This window comes from Sciurus carolinensis, chromosome 10 (genome assembly GCF_902686445.1).
Source record: "Sciurus carolinensis chromosome 10, mSciCar1.2, whole genome shotgun sequence".
NCBI lineage: Eukaryota > Metazoa > Chordata > Mammalia > Rodentia > Sciuridae > Sciurus > Sciurus carolinensis.
This window is the reverse complement of record NC_062222.1, coordinates 86,809,727-86,829,639: the sequence shown is the minus strand read 5'-3', so window position 1 is coordinate 86,829,639 and position 19,913 is coordinate 86,809,727. Positions and strand designations below refer to the sequence as shown.

Sequence of the window (19,913 nt, the reverse complement as noted above, 5' to 3'; positions counted from 1 at the left end):
ATTCAAACTGTTTTGTTACCAAAGATATTTAAATATAGTTCCAAGGTTGTTTATCTATACAGAGTTTGTAACAAGGACTCATTCTTTCTATCTCTTAAGGATACATTTTACTTCATTAACCAAGAAAAAAGGCAATACTAATAGTCTATGTATTAATCACATAATTATATTTTTCAAACATCTAAGGACAAAATAGACTCACTCTTCCCCGAATTGGGGTAAACATGCCAGTCAGCTGAGTTACAGGTTTTCTAGTATTGTCTTTAACTCTTTCAGGAGGAGAAATAAAACCATAAAAATTAATGTTGGTATAATTTCATTATCTCAACTTCAAACAAGTCCTATGATGCCTGATAATATTTCCAATTGTTAAAATGCTTATTCATCTGAAACCTGTGACCTTAGCATCTTCCCTCTCATTTGGGCAATGATCTTACATAGTCCCTAGAAAAAAAAATGACTACGTCTTCTTGCCAATTAACTTACAAACTTGCTGGCAGTCATAATCATTCATCCCTCCTATTTAAGCCACCGAACAAGAACACATATCCAACCAACATCTAGTTATTTTCATTTGAATACTTCACTGTCAAATCACTTGACAAGCCTAAACTACTCATTATCTTCTGCCCAAAATCTATTCCCTCCTCCTGCTTTCTTGCACTCCTTATGTGAATAAGTTACCAATTAGGAATATTTGCTCAACTACCATGATAACAAAGTTTCCTTTCAAGTGTTTTAAGATTCTTGGAATTTTAATTCTTACTGCTAGCCATATCATAGCACATTTCAAGTAGTAGTTCTATCTTGGATCTGCACCTTTTATTATTTATCTCTGTAAACATTCTTTTTCAGTAGCTTCTGAAATCGCTGCAACCTTCAGGTTTTAATCAGGATACTCTGTCCTCACTGTTGCTATCCTCCAACCTGGCAAGGTATCCTTACTAGGTTTGGAGTTCTAACAAAGCCTGTGCTTTCTTAATATCATCACTATTTAACATGTCCTCACTTGAACTGAATGTTTAAGCTCAAGGAGCCATGAATCAGATCTGTATCAGTTGATATTATGTTCCCAACACTGAGTAAGGTGTCTGAATATATCATAAAGGTGCTGAATAATGAATAAATATAAATGAGTTAATAAAACACATCAACTTACCAGTTATTTGTTGTGTAGATCCATTTAAACCTGTCATTCCATTAACTTCTCGAAATGTTAGGAACTGTCCTGTCTCAAGTTTGTGGGGATGATTTTCAAGGCAGGTGACAATGCCAGGATTAGCCTAAAAATAAAAAGTTACATATTAAAAATTGAGTTCACATATTCTTTTAGTACAAATTCCAAAACTCGCACAAAAATGACAATGTTATCATGAAATTCTCAAACCCAACTTCCAAGTCATTCTTTTTCAATAAATGAAAGTAAGTCTTTAAAGAACTGTCACAAATGAATGATCAACTTATTAGTACTTTTTAAAATGAATCTTGAAATATGTTTGGGGGAGACATTCAGAGATTCCAAAGAGTTTGAATATTTCACAGATTCAAAGACTCTTGTGTCTTATAAAACATATGAAAAAACTAGGTGTTAAAATTAAGAGTCTAACTCTGGATATCAAAGAAATATATGGAAAGTGGATGGATACTTTAAAATTGAACAGTTTACAGCCTACTCAACATTCTAAAGTAAAGAAATTATTATGAGCTCATGCTCATTTCCTGCACTATTCCATAAAAGAAATACCAATGCAATACAAGAATGTTTACTATCTTCTGGAGCTTATTTTAGCACTTTGTAATTCTTAGGGACAACTAAAACTAACTACAGAAGGTAAAAGATTGTCTAAGAATTAATACACCTAAAAGAGTAACTCAGGTGAAATAACAAACCACTCTAAGCAGAGATACACAAAATAATTTTTCAATTAATTTTTCTTAAAAAGGCATGAGTAAAGAAACATTACACTGGATTTAAAAATAAAGCACGGGGGTTGGGGTTGTAGCTCAGTGGTAGATAGCTTGCCTCTCACACGTGAGGCATTGGGTTTGATCCTCAGCAACACATAAAAATAAAAGATATTGTGTCGTCTAAAACTAAAAATTATTAAAAAAATAAAAAAGCATGAAGTCAGAAACATATCTAATATTGTTTCACAGTATACTATTCCTTTGTAATTGGCTACTTTTGGGTTTTAATGTACAATAACTACAAAGAGCACAAATAAATTACTTTGGTTTAAAAGAGTATTAGAAAGGAATGATTTCTACATTCTTTTAGATATCAAGAAAGTGTGGTTCTAATTTATTTATTTTTTTAACTTACGGTTAATTCTTAAATTTTTCTCTCTTCTAATATTGTTTTAGAACTAATGGATTGATTAGAAAAGTCTTTCTTTATATAGTGTTAGACCAGGTGACTTATGACATAGTCCATTCATGATTTGAGAAAAGTAAAGTTTAACAAATAATGAATCATATACAATTCATGCCTCACAGCAATAAGGTGTAGAACAAAACTAAACTTAAATTTTATGATAAGCAAATGTTCTATCAAGTATAAAGTAGTGATGAAGCAAATCTAGACACTCTTAAAAATTAATATTCCAATTTCAAGTTAGTTTTAATACAATGCAATCAAGAAATTAACAAAATATTCCCAATTATTTTAAAATATCATACATAAAAATATTCATTTATTCTGCCTATTAGAATATTGTGTTAATATTTCCTTTTTTAAAGGAGCATGCACATCAACTTTAAAAATTGTTTTAAAAAAGTTCCTTAATATAATCATACTTGCGTTATATTTGAAATGAAAATCTCTTTTGGTTCTTCTCCTGTAGTATCTGAAACTTCAAATTCCTCACCAAAATCACAGAACAACCGTGACCAAATTCCATGTACATCTGCACTGATGAACTGTGAAATGGCAAAAATAAGTTATTTTATTTATGTAAAGGAGAAAAATACCTCAATAAATGTAGGCTCTTTCATGACAATTTACATTTATAATTAAGTGTATCTTTTGGAAAATAAAGTGAATCATGAATAGGATAAACTGTGCAGATCAGGTTAGGAATCAAGAAATTTGGTCATTCAGTGAATGGATTATCTGGTATAACGAAGTTAGAATAACATTCAGTATATCACCATTCTATATTCTATGATTTTTAAGTAACAAAAATTCTGGTCTCATAAAATTCAAGCACAATATATAATAGTTACCTTCATTTAACGGCCTGTGAATGAATTCTTATTTGTTATTTTAGAAAAAAAGAAATGAGTGTACATTCACTAAAAGCAGTAGAGTTAATGAAAAATAGAACACAACTAAAAGTAACAGCAGTCTAAGAAAAAGCGCTGAGGAACTGAAAGTGAAAAAACAAAGTACTGAAATTAAAAACAAATTCTTTTACAAAATCAGAAATATTAAAAGCAATTTTCTTAAACAAATGTATTACTTCCATACCAAGAATCTATAAAGAAATTATTTTTATGCTGAAAACTACTTTTAGAGTTATTGCTAATAAATAACAAATCCTTGTTCAGTAGTATATCCAACCCAGGACAAAATGATATTTTTCTAACAAAAGTAAAATAAAGTGATATTTGGGTATATCACATCAAAATGATTTATAATTCCTATTATTCAAAGTATGAGATGGCTATTAGAGTAAGTAAATCCTTCTTGATCATGTGTTGTCTTTATTGATTAAAACGAGTATACATAGTTTTTGCTATTGTTGTTTTAATGACACATAAAGCTGTGCAGAAATTTATATGCAGCTGCTCTTGTTGCTTTTTATTTTTATTTTTTAAGTTTAAAAGCTGCAAACTCCAGGATAATTTATTTTTTTTCTAAAATGATTCTTAAGTACAAATACATGTAACAGTTACATAAACAAAGATTTCAGTTTATAATCTAGTGTAATTATTTAGTAAAAATTCTTTCTCCTGTTTTAAGTTTACAGACTATCCTGATTCACCTTAAATTGTGAAGTAGAGAAAAAATTTCCCACAGAGAGTACTAATAGTCTAAGAAAATACCAAAACTCAGAATTTTCCAGCAAACTTATACTACTGTGAATGATTTTGGCTTAGTGCCTTTCTAAAAGGAACAATTTTTTTCCCTCAAAAGAAAAGTAACCTCAAAAACAAAGAAAGCAGTTAGTTGTGCATACTCAATTATAGGAGGAGGATTATGATTTTTCTTTCTTTCCAGCATTACCACCAAGCATCTAATTATGAAAGGCAAAAAATTTAGGAGCCACTCTTGCTTACTCTTTCAATATTTACATTGTCATTCACAAGTTTTACCAGACTTTTTTCAATAAAACTTACCTCAGACTCAATAATTTCTCATTTTCTCTATTCTCACTTTTTTTCCTCTGAGACCACAGCCCCTTTCATTTAGACTACTGCAGTAACTTCTAACTGGTCTATCTGCCCCTATTCTACTCTTATAATCCAATAGTTCTCCTTCTTTGGGATCTCTTTCATGACTACTTGATACTCTGAAACACATTAAAAACTCAAAGGGCTTTTGTTTATGTGAGTTATACCTATTGCTACTTAAAACAAAGCTAGGGAAGTAGGGCAGCTAGATCAATGGTAGAGTGCTTGCCTAGCTGTGTGAGGGGCCCTGGGTACTGTAAAATAATAAATAAAGGCGTCAAAACAGAAAAATTTAAGACACAAAAATACACAACTGCCACAAAATGTCAGAGGAATGATATCAAAACACATCATATAGATGCTGGAAAAAACCATAGCACCCCAAAAGAACAACAAAAGTGAAAAAGTAATATTATAAAATATTATGTAATATTATGAAGAGTTTGTGCAGACCCCTGAAAAGGCTTTGGAACCTTTCTGTATGCTAAGACCACACTTTGGGAACTATTGCTATAGCCCACTCTCCACACAGCAAGCTAACATGATCTTTTAAAAATGTAAGTCATATCAAAGTTTCAGGGGCTTAAAACTCAATTATTCTCAAAGATTCCATAAGATATGGCCCTTTACCTACTTCTCTACATCCAATCTTCTGGTTTTGTTTACTCTTACCATCCTTTCCTCTCTTTCTAGCTCCATTTTAATGATCTTGGCTTGCCTCTTGTTGCTCAAACACACAGAATTAATTTTTAAACTTGCAGGTTTTTACACATCCCTCTGCTTCGAATGCTCTTTCCTACGTCCTTAAATAGCTGATAATTTCTCATTTCTCAGGGTTCTATCCAAATGGCATCTCCTCAAAGAGGACTTTCTTGACTTTCTAACAGAAATAGCACTGGGTGTTCTCTCGACCTCATGCAGATACTGTTTTTTTATTCTTTGCCCAAATTTTTTTCTCTGTAGGACTTAAAACTATTTTAAATCCACCACACATTTATTTGCTTGTTTACTGTATATCGTCCCTAGCAGATGGTAAGTTTCATGAATAAGAACATCTGTGTGTCTTGTTCACTAATATATTCCATGGGCCCAGAACTGAAACTGGTACACAGATGTTCAATGAATATTTGTTAAATAAAATAATGAACCTCTTGAAAACCATCATCATATCGTGTTTAACACTGGATGATATACTTACTGTTTATCATCCTTTCCATTCCTAAACTTTACTCTTTCTTAATTTTGGCAATCTGCCTATAAACCAAAAAGATCTTTGTTTTAAAAATAGGAAATTAATATACCAAAATTAAAGACAGAAATCCTATGTGATTTTCCTCATGGAAAAAGAGCTTCTTTGTAACTCAATGAGTATCTACAAATTTTAATAGTAAAAGTGCTCCTTCTTTGATTAACTGCAAGTCATTATTAAATAAGAATATTATTACCTTAATTGGAGGGTAATGAGAACGACAAAACTCATTGATCTTCTTCTGCAATGTAAGTTTCATTTCAGTCACTATCACACACTGTTGACAATAAAAGAAATTAAAGACCACAAAATGCACAATTCTTTTAGTAAAGTACAATTTCTAAGTTAGAAGCATGTCAGTTCCAATTGTTACCCTTGTTAAAAAATTATTACTGTATTCTGCTCTAAGGTTAATATCTCCAGAAAAAGAAAATACTAAAAGTAAAAACATGCTGGGTAACTTCATTAAATTCAAGTACTATCGAAGACTTCACTATTAGAAGAAAACCTTAATATCCTATGTGGTATCTGTGCACTGTCCAAGTGGCTGGAATGTTTTTTTTAACCTGTTAATATCATGAAAACTCGAATCTAGCCACCAGAATACTATTTCCATGCAAACTAAAAAGAGCTTACAATTTAAAGAAAAATATTAGCTACCATAACTTTGTTTTACTTCTGATTCAACAGATTCAAAAAATAAACTTTTAATGATAATATTAGTGATATCACTCAATTCTATAGTAAACAATAATTTTCAGTGCTTATTTAATCTTTTATGTGCAACTGTTTTATAAGTAGATGGTTTTACAATCAGATTTTATTATAATTACCTAAAACAAAGAGGTCAACTACTTCCTTATGGTTATTTGTCTATGAAGTAGTAAAGAACAACAATATTCTCAGTCTTGTGCTTTCCTCTCTGCTGGTCTGTGTGAATTAGATGTTAGTTTTTACTAGCGCATATTCAGATATAGATTTAGTTTATTTATCTCGGAATATAGTGTGCTACCTGTATTGAGACATTCCTCCATGGATCTTTCATTTTCTATACACATCTCACTCACTTGGAATGTCATAACCTTGATCTTATATATGGGTATACCATAAATGTAAGATCTTAACTTGGTATTATATATTAACTTGTAACTTGTAACTTGGGATTTCTCTGGATTATATGTGCCAAGTAAAAACTTGAGGGATGAGGTAATGTCTCCTTCAAGGAAAAAGAAAAGACTTATTCACTGCTTGCTATAAAACAGCAGATTTCCTAACTTCAGTGTTTTTTCTTAAGGCAACACACTGTGTGCACAGGCATCCATTGAGCCCTCTGTGTTATACTAATGGGACAGGGTGATGATGATGATGGTGGTAAAATAAAACCTAATTTCCACATTTTAAAAATTTTACTTTATTTTTGATTAATATGTATTACTTAACATGTACATATTAAGGGGGTTCATTCTGGTATGTTGATACATGCATACAGTGTGCACTGATCAAATTTAGCCTTCCTTTATCAACCTCCTTCCCAGTTCCCAAACTCTAGTAATCACCACTGTACATTCAGGTCAACTTTCTTTTTTTTTTTTTTTCATTTCCATGGGAGAAAACTCAGTACTTGTCTTTTTATGTCTAGCTTATGTCACTTAGAATAATGTCTTCAAGTTCCATCCACTTTGCTGCAAATGATAGTATTTCATTCCTTTTTATGGCTAGAAAGTATTTCACTGTGTATATCTGTGAAATTTTCTTTACCATGCATATGTTGAAGAGTACCTATGTTGATTCCACATTTTCATAATTGTGAATTGTGCTGCAATAAACATGGTGTGCAGGTATATCTTTGGTATGATGATTTCATTTACTCTGGATATATACCCAGAAGTAGGATGGCTAGATCATATGGTAGAACTATTTTTAGCTTTTAAAGGAACCTCCATACTGCTTTCTACAATAGTTACACTAGTTTATATTTCTGTCAACAGTTTACAAGAAATTTTTACTTTTCACACCCTTGTCATTTCTGGTTTTCTGATAACAGTCATTCTAACTGGGGTGAGATATCTCATTTTAGTTTTGATCTGTATTTCTTTGATGGCTAATAATATTGATCATTTTTCATATATATATATATATATATATATATATTTTGTTTGTTTGAAAAGTGTCTATTCAGATCATTTTGTTTTTACATCAGATTTTTTTGATTTCCTAAGTTATCACGGATCCTTTGTCCAATGGATAGTTGGCAAAAATTTTCTTCCAGTGTGTAGGTTATCTCTTTACTGTTTTTTCATTTACTGTCAGAATATTTTTACTTTGATGTAAAGTCATTTATTTTTTTATTTTATTTAACTGTCCTTTCAGTCATAGCCAGAAAATCATCGCCTGTATCAATATCTTAAAGTATTTCCCCTATTTTTCTTCCAGTAGAATCATAGCTTCAGGTCTTACTCAGGGTTTTTACACATTTTGAGTTGATTTTACTATAGGGTGAGAGAAAAAGGTCAAATTTTAGTTTTCTGTATATGAATATCTAGTTTTCCTAGCACCATTCAAGTGGTTGGCTTCTCTCTACTGTATGTTTTTAGTGCTTTTGTTGAGAATCAGTTGGCTGTAGATGTGTGGCTTTATTTCTGGGATCTATTCTGTTCCACTGTTTGTGCATTTGTTTTTTATGCCACTGCCATGGGGTTGTTACTATGGCTCTGTGGTTTGTCTTGAAATCAAGTATTTTGATGTCTCCAGTATTTTTGTTGTTGTTCTTTTTGTTTAAGACTGCTTTCTCTATTTGGGGTCTTTTATACTTTCATATAAATTTTAGAATTTTTTTCCCTAGGTCTGGGAAGAATATCACTGGTACTTTGATGGCAATCACACTACCTATATATTACTTTGAGAGTAATAACATTTACTTTTTCAATCCAAGAACACCAGAGGGCTCTCCATTTTCGTGTGTTTTAATTTTTTTAATTAGCATTTTGTAATTTCATTGTAGAGGTCTTTTACTTCCTTGGTTAAATTCCTAGATATTTTATTTTATGTATAGCTATTGTGAATGGGACTGCTTTCATGATAGCTTTCTCAGCATTCTCATTGTTGGTGTATAAAAATGCTATTGATTTTTATATATTGATTTTGTATCCTACAACATTACTGAATTTGTTCATTGGTTCTATCAGCCTTTTGTTGGAACTTTAGGTTTTCTATGTATAATATCATCTGCCAATATGGATATTTTTACTTTTTCATTTCTTATTTATATGTCCTCTATTTCCTTCTCATGCCTAAATGCTTTGGCCAAAAGTTCTGGTACTACATTGAATAAGAATGGTAACAATGGACACCTTTATCTTGTTCCAGATCTTAGATGGGACACTTTCAGCTTTTCCTCATTCAGTATGATGTTGGCTGTAGGTATCATTTTGTTTTTATAATGTTGAGTTATGAGCCTTCTTTACCTTTTTGTTCAGGGTTTTCATTCTGAAGGGGGGTTAAATTTTAACAAATGATTTTTCTTGTATTTTTATTTCTTTGGTGAAATATTTCTAGGAGTGAATGCAGGGCCTTGTGCATACTAGGCAAATGCTCTACCATTGAAGCACATCCCTAACCCTTTTCATTTTGACACAGGATCTTGCTCAGTTGCCCAGGCTGGCCTGGAATTTATAATCTTCCTGCCTCAGTTTCCTGGGTAGCTGGGATTAGAGGCATGTGCTACCACACTGGGCACAAATACTTTTCCTGTGTCTAAGTAATGTTTAATGAATGATTTTTATCCTTCATTCTGTTTGTATTATATTTATTGGTTTGTGTCTGCTGAACTATCCTTGTGGCCACAAGATAAAGCCAACCAACTTGATTATGGTGAATTGACTTTTGGATGTGCTGTTAGATCTGTTTTACTAGAATTGTGTTAAGAATTTTTGCATCTATTAGTGAGGACATTGGGTTATAGTTTTTTTTTTTTGTTTTTTTTTGGTTGTTGTGTCCTTGTCTGGTTTTGGTAATGGGGAATGCTGGTCTTGTAGAATGGGTTCCCTCCCTTTCAATCCTTTGGAATAGCTTAAGAAGAACTGGCATTAGGTCTTGTTTTTTAAAAAAGAAAGAAAGAAAGAAAGAAAGAAAGAGAGAGAGAGAGAGAGAGAGAGAGAGAGAGAGAGAAAAGAAAAGAAAAGAAAAGAAAAGAAAAGAAAAGAAAAGAAAGAAAAGAAAAGAAAAGAAAAGAAAAGAAAAGAAAAGAAAAGAAAAGAAAAGAAAAGAAAAGAAATCTAGTAGAAAAATCATCTGGTCCTGAACTTGATTGAATATAACTATTGTCATTGATCTGTCTGGGTTTTCTATGACTCTGAGGTTCAATTTCAGTAGGTAGAATGTGTCTAAAAAGTTATCCATTTCTTCCACTTTTTCTAATTCATTGGTATTAGTTGTAATGCCTCCTTTATCATTTCTGAGTTGCCTAGTGCCTTACCATTATTGAGGCTGGCTCTGAACTCTTGATCCTCCTACTTCAGCCTCCAGAGCTGCTGAGATTATAGGCATGTGGCACCGCACCTGGCTCCAACAACTCTTGATCAGTTTAACTGCTTTTATTATCTTGCTTTGAATTGTGAACTCATTCTCAAAGGGGCTTTATATACAGAATACAGAGAGTACATTATCTGAGAGTACATTACCTAAATTTGTTTAGTTCTGTTAGCATTCTAGGGTATGGTCACAACAGTACTATTACTTTGTTTTTTCACATTAAATTTTTAGCTTGGGAGTTTCTAGATCACAAAGATTATTATGCTGATCTCTAAACCTGTGTGGACACAGGCCTATGGTTACAAATTCCCAGGAAAATCTTTATAGTTTTTCATCCAGAGCTCGAGAAAAAAAACAGACAAGTTTATTGTTCTGATAGGCAAGAAGTGTTATTATCCGCCCTTCCACTACAGTTATAGGTCTCTGAGATTCCAGTTCTATGAAGAGGGGGGAAGTCTCAATTCCATTTCTCTATCTCAGGTAGATCTAGATCTGCATCTCATATTTTCCTGTAACCATTAATTCTCAAGAACTTTGATATTGCAACAAGTAGCTCTGTCCTTGAGAATGACCACTTCTATGGAAGTGTTCATTTGGCCTCTAACCACTTCCTTTATTTTCAGGTTAGGTAGTCATTTAAAAGGAAGTATGTTTAGTAATTCTTGGGTGGAATTCTAGGTGCTAGAAGAATGGATTTTAAGTTATTAGGTCTCAAATGGAAGTATATACACTGATTTTCAAATAGGTAATGACAATTTAATCACAGAAAAACAGAACAAAAAAACAAGGTCATCTAGTTACTTTTAGACTATCCAATATGCTGGGAAATTTTGTTACTCCTGTAATTTAAGGAATTGGTACTTAGGTAAACTGAATTATTGATTCGTGTTTACTCCACTATAACTTGTATGTTTCTTTATGGCTCCTTAGGAGGAGAACAGTACACTTTCTTACTTCTTGACTTTAAGCTTGACAATGTCACTTGATTTGGACAATGATGTATTAGTGGAAGTAATGTGAATAAGGGCTTAAAATGTGCTTAAGTGGTTGGACTTGCCTTTTGTGGTTCTGTTGATAACATGAGAGCATGAATGGTAGTCTCCTTGTCCAAGAAGAGATATATGAAGATACTCAGACTCTGGAGTGCAAGCTAAGTTTAGTCTAGAATAGAAAAACCCCCAAGTGACATGCAGATGCATGAGGAAGAAATAAATGCATGCTGATATAAATAAACTTTAGTAGTTTTATGCATATTACTGTTAAAATAACCAAATGAACTGCTGTGTCATTAGTTCTTACATCCTCTCTTGAAAAATGGATTATCTGATAAGTAGTATTCCAGTAAGTAGTCTGATGTAAATTTTTTGTTTTGCTCAATACACTAAGCAGTTATGCTGTACTAATACTTGATGATTTGCCTAGAAATGGGTAAACAGCATTTAATACAAAATAGGTTCACTAACCTGGTATTTATTTAAGAAGGAGAGATCTGTGGTTTCATTGAAAGGTACAGAAGATAATGTGACATGAACATATGGATTTAATTCTGCAATATGATAAAGTACAGCTTCAGCCCTAAAAAAATAATTAACCATCTTTCATTTAATATATTCAATCTCTTAAAGTTGGACACTTAATGACATCATCAGAACCTAACATGTTATGAAATTTTAACTGAAACAATAAGTTATACAATAAAAAAGACTAATTTGTTTCATAAAACTATACATTCTTAAAAATACAGTCATAATTCACAGTCAAATAATCTCAAAGTATATGCTTATAGTTCTAAATTTCATTATCTAGAAGTCTAAATGATTCAATACTACAGATGTCATTCAATAATCCCAAAGAAATTTTCCCAGCAATGAATGTATCAAAAACTTGATAAATACAAATAATTAAATAACATACACTAGTACTTAACTATGGTACTATGAATTTATGGTAATGAGTTAAACAACTATGACTGAACTGGTGCTCCAGAAATGGAAAATATTCTAAATAAATGAGAGATCAAAATTTTAAAAACATCATAAGAAATCAAAATATCTCCACCTGTTTCTCCCACTAACAATGTCATCTTCACAGAGAAAGAAGTTGGTTCCTAAATCCCATGCCCGGCATTTTTCTGTATCATGGATTGTAAGTGCCTTCAGAAAAGAGGAAAGTATCTGTTGAAATCTAGAATAGGACAAGAATACACACTATCCCTACACTATACTATAAGTATTATTATGTGTAAATGCAACAAAAGTAATTATAGGCAAAAAAAATTGAAAAGGACATAAAACTAGATCTATATGCAAATGATACATGATTATATAACATTTGGAAACCCCAATACACTGATAAAAAAAAAATTAAACATGTAAGAGAATTTAAGTTTATGAAAGAAGCACATTAAAACAAACTCAACACACAAAAAATCAGAAAATTCTTGTAAACATTTAAAATATGCCAAGTTCCAAGTCATAAACATAATTCACAAGCTAGAAAAACAATATTTACAACCCGTATCAGGTCCTTTCAAACCTTACAGAAAAAAGGGCAAGATTAATTTATAAGAAATATACTGAAAAAAAATGCATATATGACCCTTAAAAATATGTAAAGATGCTTGGCATTGCTCAGGAAAGAAATAATTTTTTTCACTTATTAAACTGGCATAAGTCCAAAAGTTTGACAACATGCTGTACTGATGAGGTTGAAGTGAATCAGCCACTCACATAATTACTGATAGGGATGTGAAGTGGCTCAACCTCAATGGGAAGGAATTTAGCAATTTCCATCAAGAAGACAAATGCATTTGTCCCTTGATACAGCAATCCTACTTCTAGGACTCTATCCAAAAAACAATCTGGGAAAGATACAAAAAGACATATATGTACAAGGATATTAAACATAGCACTATTAAAAAATAATCAAAATGTTCAAGTTCCCCAATATGGAAAAATTGATATATGTGATATATTCACATAATGAATACCCATGCAACTATAAAAAAGGATGATATATATATAATTATGTAGAAATCGTCAGGATATGCCATTAAATGATAAACAGTGAGATGGAGAAAAGCAAGACACTAAGAAAAGCAGGAAGAAATAAATACATATACACATACATATATAGATACACATGTATGTGTGCATACATTTGCTTATATTAAAAAACAAATGGAGAGGATATCTAATAAGGGAAGAAAGGAACAGGGCAGAAAAAGATAATGAAAATATATTGCTTTGAAAATATGTCTGAATATATATCTCACATAATAGTACAATTATATTAAATTAAAAGCAATTCCTAAAAATCCAAGGCAAAATGAATAAATGAACTAAATTGTTAAATATTGAGTTGTTTGCATAACTACTCAGAGGAATTAAAGTGACTTAAGAAAACAGTTAATTTGTCAAATCCAAGTTGGATTAAAAAAAGGATTAAAAAAACTTGCATTGTTGTTAATATTTTATTAGTGATATTTGAATTGGTATTCTGAAACTATGTCAATACATAAAACACCTGACAAGTAATTAGGTTAATTTCATTAGGAACTAAGACTCTTACAGTAAGAGGAAAAAAGTTTAAAATATAAATCAAAGAAGTATACAATTCTAAATGTGAATTAGAAAATTTTAGCAAAACCTTATAATCTAAAACTTGAAAATCAGAGAATTCAATGCTTATTAGAACATTAGTGGTCTAATTCTGTCCACTAAAATGACTTTTTAGTGACAAACACCGCTGGGGTTGTATCAAAAGAACTCAAAAATTGAAAAGAATTCCTGTAACCAAAGATGGTTTTAGCATCCACCTCTATAGTGGATCAAAACATATTAAATATGTTTAAATACATGCATTTATCATGACATATCCATACATGCATACATACTGAGTTCACAGATCTCTCCTGGGAATGATAGGAAGCCACTGTTTTTTTTTTTTTTTTTTTTTTTTACCAGGGACTGAACCCAGGGTGTTTAACCAGTAAGCTATATCCCCTGCCCTTTTTCTTTTTAATTTTGGGACAGGCTCTTGCTAAGTTGCTCAGGCTGGTTTAGAACTACAGATCCTTCTGACTCAGCCTCCTGAGTTGGTGGGATTACAAGCATGTGCCACCACACCCAGGTGAAGCCACTGATTTTTTTTTTTAATTTAGTTATAGGTGGACACAATATCTTTATTTTATTTATCTTTATGTGGTGCTGAGGACTGAACCCAGTGCCTCACATATGCAAGGCAAGTGCTCTGCCACTGAGCCACAACCCCAGCCCAAGTCACTGATTTTTAAAGCTGGTAATTAAAGAAGAAAAATTCAAGTATTTATCATGTCTTTCATACATGAATGATCTATACTTTTGTGAAACTAAATAAATGATGAATAGAAAGTTTTCTTTCTAAAATATTATCCCAGCTAATGAATGAGAATATAACTGTGGTCCCTAATGAAACAATGATCTAGGTAATGATCATTAATGGCTAATAATAAAATAATAATCACAAAAAGAAGGATAACAGGATATTATTGCCTCCTGATGGGAGAATACAACATTACCTATGAAATAGTCTTGCTAAAAGAATCAAATCTGATTCTGATTCTTTGCACATAACTACCAGTTTACAGGAAATGCAGGGATAGAGGTACATGTTACAAGTGACTAGTTTCATCAACAAATAAATTCCAAGATAAATACAATCCAGGAAGAAAAAACTACAGATTAAAATAAAACAAATTCAGTATATGAATTTTACTTGAATCTCTATAAGATTCAAAGAAGTCTTAAAAAAGATTCAAGAAAACTATGAAAATCCGAACTAGGTAACTTATGATCATGCTAAGCAGACTTTAAAGATGACCCCAATACTTCCACCTTTATATATTCATGTCTTTGGGTAATCCCTTCCTACTGAGTATGAGCTGCACCTACTTCTGATATTAAGTTATAAGAGACTATAACTTGATTTATTAGCACAATCCCTTTCTTGTCTTCTCCTTGCTTACAATGATGAAGCAGGCTACCCTACTGGAGAACATAACATAGCAATGAACTGAGGATGACCTCTGGCCAAGAGCCAGCAGGAAATTGAGGTCCTCAGTCTAACAATCTAACCCATGAAGACCTCAATGCTGCAAAAATCAAGAGCAAGCTTGCAAAGTATATCTTTCACTAACTGGCCTCAAGATGACTATAATTCTTACCAATACCTTAATGGAAGCAATCTGAGATCTTCACATAAAGGAACCAGCTAATGCATGCCTGAATCCTTATCCACAGAAACTGGAGATAAGAAATGTTTAAGTTACTGAATTTTGGGGTAAATGGTTTCATAGCAACAGGTGACTAATATAAACAATATTTAGGACTTGTTACATTTTTAGGTGTGAAAATGGTATTGTATTAATACTTACAAAAGTTACCTCAATAAAGTGTTTAAGAATGATATATATATAATACTACGTCTAAGATTTATACTAAAATAATTTGGCAGTTGCAGGCTATCAGAAATGGGAAGGAGATAGATGCAAATGTGTCCCTGAATTGGTAAAAAAAGCTAAGTGATATGTACATGAGGTTTTGTTATACTATTTTTCTAAGCTTGTTTTTAAAAGACAGGAGAGCTTTCAAACAATTTTGCTATTAAACAAAAACACAATAAGTCAAAGTATAAACAACAGTACCACTATAAATAAACAAAAAGAAATCATAAGTAAATTTTTTCTTACTAAGGACATACATTCACTTACCTTAATCCCAGCAAGAACAAGGTTCTTTGCTATGAAGACAAAAGAAAAAGGAATAGTTTAATACTTCGAATTCATATTACATATGTCTTCAAGGAGCTCAGATGCAACCCTGAGTAACTGTAATTTTTTTAACTATACAAGAAATATAAGTCCCTTGCAAAAACAGTGCAAAAATATAGATTAACAAAAAAGAAACAAATACAATTTTGTATACCACCCAGAGGCAATCACTTTTAAAAATTTAGTGTATTCTTACAAACATGTTTTTATGAATATATAAATGGATACAGCAATTGATCATTAATAGCTATTAACATCACAAATACAGAAGCAAAGAGAATCATTATTGATTCCTTGTGAAAGTATGTAACAATGTTATGAAATAGTCTTGCCAAAAGAATCAAAATTGAATTCAGTCAAGCTTGTGGATCTAATTTCCTTTGCAGGATGTACAGGGGGCAAGAGTTAAAGACATTAAAATAATCTTATATTGATAAAAAAGTATCACATAAAATTATGAATAAAATATTGCTTACCAATTTCCAAACCAAGACCACCCATACCACTTAAGAAAACATGGGACTTAGCCATCTTCTGCATTGCTGTGTCTCCAAGAACATACCTCTGTCGACTACATAAAACACAATAAAAAAAAGAAAATTAACTTCTCTTAAAATTACATCTCTCAAAGTTGTAAACTAACAGCCAGGCAGTTGTTCAAAAGTATAGAATGAAGAATAGCTAAGTTATGGTATTTCATTATAATTAAATACTGCAGAGTAGCACATAAAGAACAAAAATGAAAATTATTGGCCTGCATTTATTGATATAAATACCCATAAATTTCATTATTTAAAAAAAAAGGCACAAGATATTCAAAGCAACCCCATTATACAAAGTTGGAAAAACAAGCAAAATGTAGAACATAGAATACAGGTTCCTGCACAGACAACTGTTTTGGATGATTTGCAGAGTTTATGAATTTTCAAATTAATTGTCAAATAAATGACATATTTTGAAAAATTTGTGATTTGGTAGTATGATCTATATTCCCTCAAGAAAACAGACAGATGGAGTTGATAGGGAATATTATATATGCTAGACTTGCACAGTTCCATTCCTTCCTGCTCATTTATTGTCTCAGTGGCTACTATAGACATTTGAGTTTGCTATCTCCACTTTAAAACTTTCACTACAAACAGGATTTCTGAGACAAAAATTTGTTTAAGTCAACTGAATTAAAAAAAATTAAGCAAATTTTGAATAATATTTTACATGTAAAAGCAAGTAAGTATTCAAAACCTTTGTGAGTTATGCATTCTAATAGCAACAAGTAATGTCAGGTTGGGGACTTCAAAAAAATACACATTGACAATTTTAAAAAATCAGATATATTAATGAAGTCAATAGTAAGAGTATATTTGAGAGAACAATGAACAATGAAAAACTGATAAGTTCTAATATAAATTTCAATGAATTCTTAGGACAATCATTTGAAAAATGAGTTCAATATAAACAATTTCAAAACCCTCTGGATTATAAGTCTTTATTTTTGGACTTAAATGCACATATTTAATGTATGTTTAAAATTATATATTTAATTTCTTTGTTTCACATTTCCATATTCAAAACAGAAGCCTTTCTTGTCTAGTCAGGTGATACTTTATAAATCCAAACTATATTTCCTTTCTTTTCCCTACAAAATAGGATAAAACCTAACCTTTTATCTCAGTACTCAAGATTTCTTTTTTTAAAATATTTTTTCTTTTTAGTTATATGACAGTACAATCTATTTTGATACATTTATACAAACATGGAATATATCATATTCACATTAGAATTTCAGTCTTATGAATATTCAAGATGTTCAGATTCACTGTGCTATGTTCATATATGTACATAGGAAAGTTATGTCAGATTCATTCCACTGTTTTTCCTATTCCTATTCCCATTCCTTTCCATTGTCTAATTCACAGAACTTCTATTCCTCCCCTCTCTTGTGGTTTAATATTCACATATAAAGAGAACATTTGGCCTTTGGGGTTTTTTTGGGGGGGCAGGGGGAGATTGGCTTATTTCACTTCGTATGATAGTCTCTAGATCCATACATTTACCAGCAAAAGTTATAAAGTCATTCTTCTTTATGGCTGAGTAATATTCTGTTTTGTGTATAGACCACATTTTCATTCATTTGTTGATGGGCATCTAGGTTGGTTTCATAACTTGCTATTGAGTTGAGCTGCTATAAATGTGTGGCTGCCATCACTATAGTATGATAATTGTATATACTGAGGAATGCAATAACTGGATCAAATGGTGGTTCCATTCTTAGTTTTTTGGTGGAATCTTCATACTGCTTTCCAGAGTGGTTGCATCAATTTGAATTGCTACCAGCAGCGTATGAGTGTGTCCTTTTCTCCACTTCCTTGCCAACACTTATTATTACTTGAATTCTTGAGAATTACCATTCTGACTGGATTGAGATGGAATCTCAGTGTGGTTTTAATTTGCATTTCTCTAATTACTAGAGATATTGAACATTTTTTCATATATTTGTTGATCATATTCTTCTTGAGAAGTGAAGATTTCTGTCTTAGAAAATAACAACTATATATTTACTCATTCAATACTAAGTATTATAGTATGTTGAACATATATATATATACACATATATATATATATATATACTCACACATATATGTAAATAGTATGCTGCTTCTTATACAGAAGCAGCAACTTTTTTTTTGTAGTTGTAGATGGACAGCATGCCTTTATTTTATTTATTTTTATGTGGTGCTGCGGATCGAACTCATTGCCTCACATATGCAAGGCAAGCCTGTGCCACTGAGCTACAGCTCCATTCCCTCATTATCTTAATTGGTGTAACCCTGAATAATATATTTTGTTTATTTTCAACTTTTTATAAAAAAGCGATTGCTTTGAATGTCTTCTGGTGTATCATGATTCTTTGAATAAAATTAATGGGATTTATTCATATCAATAAATTCAACTGGTCATTAATTTTTACTTTTGTTCTGTATCTACTGCACTGTAATATTTAATTGTAATAAAATACTATAACTTAACTCTATTCTACAGTTTTGGATAGTAACCAACAATGGGACTATAAGTATTCTTAAAAATGTCTCGTGGTGGACATTTGTAGTTGTTTTTCTATTTATATATCTGAAAGGGGAAAGAGTTAAAGAGTATGTATATCTTCAACTTTATTAGATAACATCAAACCGTCTACTAAAGTGGCTATACCAGTTTACTCTCCTTTTGACAGTCTCCATAGTTGCTTATTCCTGTTATGCAATTCTGATTTTCAGAAAAGTCTGTCTACATGGTTAGTTTTTGGCTGGTACCTATGAACTTGGTTAATGAAATATTTTCTATGCTAATAAACCTATAATTTCATTTTCTTTTTCTCTAGTTAACTAAAATTAAAATTCATTAATTTTTGTTTTGTAAAATATATAACTTCAATATTAAGAGCCGCTACAATTTTGATTAACCCTACTTTATTATTTTACAGTTTTAATTAGAATTCTTTTTTGATGTGTTAATAATCCAAAGTGTATTTTTAAATATTAAACTCGATGGGGAATTTTTTAGTTATATTTTATACTGACTTCTAACTTAAATGCATTATGAACACATATCAAAATTTGTATGATTTCACATTTTAATATTTGGAACATTTATTTGGTCAAGTTTACAAATGTTCCATGTGTTCCTGAAAAAATGTATACTTCACAGTTGTTTAAGATAAATTGTTCAGTTCCTTTGTTCACTTCTTGATTGGGTTCTTTGTATTTTTGATGTAGTTTTGTTAGTTCAACTGGACAGACACTTTACAGAAGAAGACAGGCAATTAATAAATATATGAAAAAGTGTTCAACATCTCTACAAATCAGAGAAATGCAAATTAAAACAACTTTAAGATTTCATCTTACTCCAATTAGAGTGGCTATTATCAAGAACACA

At 31.3% G+C, this 19,913-nt stretch overlaps 1 protein-coding gene across 2 annotated transcripts in view; it reads right to left on the bottom strand.

Moving 5' to 3' along the window:
* The window catches only part of Uba6 (ubiquitin like modifier activating enzyme 6), an 85,982-nt gene that overhangs the window by 50,964 nt on the left and 15,105 nt on the right, over positions 1-19,913 (bottom strand). For both annotated transcript variants that reach the window (XM_047565974.1, XM_047565976.1), the window contains exons 3-9: positions 16,460-16,554; positions 15,924-15,952; positions 12,233-12,327; positions 11,638-11,749; positions 5,841-5,921; positions 2,797-2,919; positions 1,160-1,283 (exon numbers count right to left, since the gene is read on the bottom strand). In XM_047565974.1, the coding sequence (XP_047421930.1) occupies positions 1,160-1,283; positions 2,797-2,919; positions 5,841-5,921; positions 11,638-11,749; positions 12,233-12,327; positions 15,924-15,952; positions 16,460-16,554 (659 nt within the window). The remainder of the gene's footprint in view (positions 1-1,159; positions 1,284-2,796; positions 2,920-5,840; positions 5,922-11,637; positions 11,750-12,232; positions 12,328-15,923; positions 15,953-16,459; positions 16,555-19,913) is intronic.